Source organism: Nansenia antarctica (assembly GCF_963989245.1).
Source record: "Nansenia antarctica genome assembly, chromosome: 11".
Taxonomy (NCBI): domain Eukaryota; kingdom Metazoa; phylum Chordata; class Actinopteri; order Argentiniformes; family Microstomatidae; genus Nansenia; species Nansenia antarctica.
This window is the reverse complement of record NC_137681.1, coordinates 1,254,991-1,259,990: the sequence shown is the minus strand read 5'-3', so window position 1 is coordinate 1,259,990 and position 5,000 is coordinate 1,254,991. Positions and strand designations below refer to the sequence as shown.

The following is a 5,000-nucleotide window of genomic DNA, read 5'->3' as shown; positions in this document are numbered from 1 at the left end:
AATACTCTGTGGCTAGCCTACTCTATACCCTCATAACCAACCTAGCCTACTGTAGCTCTCCTGTAATTCTCAGACAGTCAGGTGTTAGGTGGTGAGAGACGGCCTGAGGACACTTGTGTGAGTCTGTGAGCCCCTCCTGTCAGTTTGATCAGAGAAACGCCCATCTCCTGTTTCCTCCCTCGGTGTCTTGACCTGTGTGTGTGACCTGCATGGTCACCTCTAGGGTTTCTTTTGTCGGAGAGTCGGCAAACCTCCCATTGACATTTACATGTTTGGCATTTAGCAGCAGACGCCTTATTCCAAAGCGACTTACTACAATCGATACATTTGACTAAGCAAGTGAATCATCAGTTCACCAGTCGTAGCAGGAAGAGTGATTTAGTTCAGGCCAGGGGCCACTGGCAGTCGTTGTGATAGAATAATTAAATTACTAGACACTGGAGAGACAGTACAGGGGGGGCAGTAGAAGTCGTAGGAGACATCGTATAGGGGAAAAGCCCTCCAGTTTGTCCAGCACCACTGTTCTCTATGACAAGGATGAAAAGCCTCCATTCGCTTCCTCCATTTTGACTCCGTCGTATCACCAAGTGCTCCCTTCAAATCAAATCAATATTGAGTTGAGTCACAGAGATGTGTGTGTATCTGCAGTCCAGGGGAGGCTTGTGGAGGGAGAACTCGGAGGTGTCAAACACACGTTACAGGGAGGCTTCTAACCTCCGCCAGCCTCCCCTGCTGCAGACCCACAGTGGTGTGGTGGTAACTCTAGCCTGCGCGTGTTGTTGTTGTTGTTGTTGTTGTTGTAGTTTTAAAGGGGCAGTCCCCTTTTACTTTTGAACGATTTATGAGTTATAGCCATAAATTCTTAAAGAATATAGCCTAACTTCCACCTCATGAGCTTTCAGTTCAATGCTCAATGCTCGTACCTCATCAGAACCCCCCAAAAACCTAAATAAACCTGTTTTAACCTGTTTTAACCTGTTTTACTCCATTGTCTGAGAACAATGCAATTGTAAACGAGCTCCAAAACACGATCTGGTGTGAGGGCCGCTCCTTTGCATTCAGAGCTCTGCCTCTCTCCTAACAATTGAGAGTGGCTCCATTCATGCATCCCTCCATCCCTCCATCCCTCCATCCATCCCTCCATCCCTCCATCCCTCCCTCCCTCCATCCCTCCACCCCTCCATCCCTCCCTCCCTCCATCCCTCCATCCCTCCCTCCCTCCATCCCTCCCTCCCTCCACCCCTCCATCCCTCCCTCCCTCCATCCCTCAGCTGTTTACTAAACTCCGTGGCTTAGCGCCCAGCTTTCTTGGCGTTTGAGTGACTGATGCACCTTTAAACTGTGGCTGACTGCTCGTACCCACAATGCTCAGCATGAGCCATTCAGGATGTAGTTAAGCTAATGTTGTTGTAATGTCGACTGTGAACCTAGTGTCTTTAGAATCTACGTAGATTCGATGGAAATCAATGTTCAACATCAACATTTCTATACAACGTGCGTGACATTTTTGCGTCTCTTTTTTCTAAATATATATATTTTCACTGCATATTTCATGGATATTTTCGGCAGTAGGATTCTGTAGAAATGACTGCATGTTTGAAACCATCTGGTAGTGCCACCCCTCTCCCCCCTCTCCTCCTTCTCCTCTCTTCTCCTCCTCCCCACCTCTCCCCCCCTCCTCCCACCCACTCTCTCTCCTCTCTCTCTCCTCTCTTCTCCTCCCCACCTCTCCCCCCCTCTCTCTCCTCTCTTCTCCTCCCCACCTCTCCCCCCCTCCTCCCCCCCTCTCTCTCTCCTCTCTCTCCTCTCTTCTCCTCCCCACCTCTCCCCCCCTCCTCCCCCCCTCTCTCTCTCTCTCTCTCTCCCTCTCTCTCTCTCTCCTCCTCTCTCCTCCTCCCCACCTCTCTGTCTCTCCTCCCCCCTCCCCCTCTCTCTCTCCTCTCTCTAACCCACCCACCCATAACAGTCCCACCAGAAAAGCATTTTCCCCCAGCAACACTATAAGATCCACCACGTTCCCTGTCACACACCACCGACGCTGGAGAGAATCACGTTTCCGCTTGAAACGACGTGATAAAACCAAACCCCCCTCCAACAACCACGCTAATGATCGTCTCTCCCGAGTTCTGCCCTGTCTCTTTGTGTGACTATGTTGTTACATGGGATCTGCTCTGCTCCGAGCTAGCCAATGAGAGCCAGGCTCTCTCTCACACACATTCCCCAGGTAGCCAATCACAGCGGTCCCTCTCTCTCTCACACATTCCCCAGCCGTGAGCTATGAGCCCGCCTCTTCATGTCATTAATATTCAGTAACTGCAGTGTTCGCTGTTCACATGCAGGGCTCAGGTGGTGGAACACACTGAACACACTGAACACACACACACACACACACACACACACAGCACACACACACACACTCACACACACACACACACAGCACACGCTTCCGCATGGGACAGGCAGCTAGCGATAGAACAACATACGTTGTTCGTATGACGGTTGTTGTTGTTGTTGCTGTTGTTGTGTTTATGTGTGTGTGTGCAAAACACATGTGTGTCTATCTCAAATCTCAGATGCAGAGAGAATAAAAACATTATCCGGTGTTCCTGGTTGTTCATTTCACAATAAAGAAGTGATTTATGATTATGATTGATATTACTCTCCTTTTTAAACATTTTATATATCTGTATCCCTTGTTTTAGCGCCTTCTCTTTGCCTTTCACATCACAGTTAAAGAAGGTATCTGTGAAGGCAGCAGTATCTGTGAAGGCAGCAATATCTGTGAAGGAGGAGGAGGGTTTGGTCTCAGTCTGTCAGTTTTCTGTCAGAATCAGCGATTTATAACCAGCGGGGAGTGATAATGGTCATTGTCTCCTGGAGCTTATTACCACCGAGCCTTATGGGAAGGGACATAGGTGGGTGTGTGTGAGCGTGTGTGTGTGTGGTGTGTGTGTGTGAGTGTGTGTGAGAGTGTGTGTGTGTGTGGTGTGTGTGTGTGAGTGTGTGTGAGAGTGTGTGTGTGTGTGTGTGTGAGAGTGTGTGTGAGTGTGAGTGTGTGTTCGTGCGTGTGTGTGTGCGTGCGTGTGAGTGTGTGTGTGTGTGTATGTGAGTGTGTGTGTGTGTGTGTGTGTGCGTGTGTGTGTGTGTGTGTGTGTGCGTGTGTGTGTGTGTGCACTGATGTGGAGCATCATCATCCCTGCCCACATTCAGGAGCTTCCAGCTGGTGGAGGAACCAGCCGACACACACACACACACGCACGCACACACACGCACACGCACACACACACACACACACACACACACACACACACACACACACACACACACACACACACACACACACACACACACACACACACACACACACACACACACACACACACCCACTGCCTCCTGGTCCCAGCTGCCTCTCCCTCTCTCTGCTTCTGTGTGTGTGTGTGAGAGTGTGTGTGTGTGCCTCCCCCTCCCCTCTCCCTCTACCCCCTCTCTCTGAGCTCTCTCTCTCTCTCTCTAAGCCTCTCCCTCCCTCTCCCTCTCCCTCCCTCTCCCTCTCTCTCTCGCTCTCTCATTCGGTCGTTCTCCTGTGTGAGTGTGGCTGGCTGCTGGGAGCTGAGGGGATGGGTTCACTCCAGGTAGAGAGGCCGGGAGACACAGAGACAGAGACAGCAGCAGGAGAGAAGAGAGACTCTCGTTCTCGTTTCCCTAGAAACAGATCCGTCACTCGTCGTTCCTGATGTGATGTCCGACCCCTCCATCATCCTCATCCCTGTCTCCACCACGCTGCAGTGGATCTACGTGTAGAAGAAGAAGAAGAAGAAGAAGAATCTCTCGTTATTCACTTTTCTTCTGCCTCAACCCTTCTACTTCTCGCGCTGAGACGGATTTGGAGACACCGCCGCTTCTTTTTGTTGTTGTGGTGGAGGGGAGAAGAATCCTCCTGGAGCCACCTTCCTCCTCCTCCTTCTCCTCCTCCTCACCTGTAAGGATACCCCCCCCACCTCCCCCCCACCATGGCCCAAGCCGCCTCCCAGCTGAAGAAGAAGGCCAACGTGGAGATCAACAAGGACGATGACGAGAAGGAGAAGAAGAGGAAGATCAGGAGAGCCCACGCTGCGGCCACGCGCGAGCTGAAGAAAAAGGTACAGCAGAGAGAGAGAGAGAGAGAGAGTAGGGGAGGAGAGGAGGAGGATGATGGAGATGGTGGGGGGGGAGGGAGAGGGGGAGAGGGGGAGAGGGGGGTGCTCAGTCAGTTGGCCCAGTCAGCTCACTGTCTCTCTCCCCGGCTGCATCTCAATCTCTTTGTCCTGATTACTTTTCTCCACGGACTAACGGTTTTCATGCGCGCATACTGTCTGTGTCTGTGTGTGTGTGTGTGTGTGTGTGTGTGTGTGTGTGTGTGTGTGGTGTAACTAGGCAGGACAGAGGGAGAGAGAGACAGAGAGAGACAGTGAGAGACAGAGAGAGACAGAGGGAGACAGAGGGAGACAGAGAGAGACAGAGAGAGACAGAGGGAGACAGAGGGAGACAGAGAGAGACAGGGAGAGACAGGGGGAGACAGAGGGAGACAGAGAGAGACAGAGAGAGACAGAGGGAGACAGAGGGAGACAGAGAGAGACAGAGAGAGACAGAGAGAGACAGAGAGACAGAGGGAGACAGAGAGAGACATAGAGAGACAGAGAGAGACAGAGAGAGACAGAGAGAGACAGAGAGAGACAGAGAGAGACAGAGAGACAGAGGGAGACAGAGAGAGACATAGAGAGACAGAGAGAGACAGAGAGAGACAGAGAGAGACAGAGAGACAGAGGGAGACAGAGAGAGACATAGAGAGACAGAGAGAGAGACAGAGGAGGACAGAAGAGAATCTTTGTCACGATGACTAATTCAGTTCCTCCGGAGCTGAGCTCATCGTCCAGGATGGGCTGTGTGTGTGTGTGTGTGTGTGTGTGTGTGTGTGTGTGTGTGTGTGTGTGTGTGTGTGTGAGAGGAGGGCTCACCTGTTC

The 5,000-nt window shown here is 51.5% G+C and overlaps 1 protein-coding gene across 1 annotated transcript in view; it reads left to right on the top strand.

The window, feature by feature from the left end:
• Positions 1-4,010: 4,010 nt before the first annotated feature.
• Positions 4,011-5,000, top strand: part of LOC308167452 (ankyrin-3-like) — a gene marked incomplete at its 5' end in the record, with an annotated part of 128,951 nt that continues 127,961 nt past the window's right edge. Inside the window, 1 exon segment of the mRNA XM_080541870.1 lies at positions 4,011-4,139. Coding sequence (XP_080397996.1) covers positions 4,011-4,139 — 129 coding nt within the window.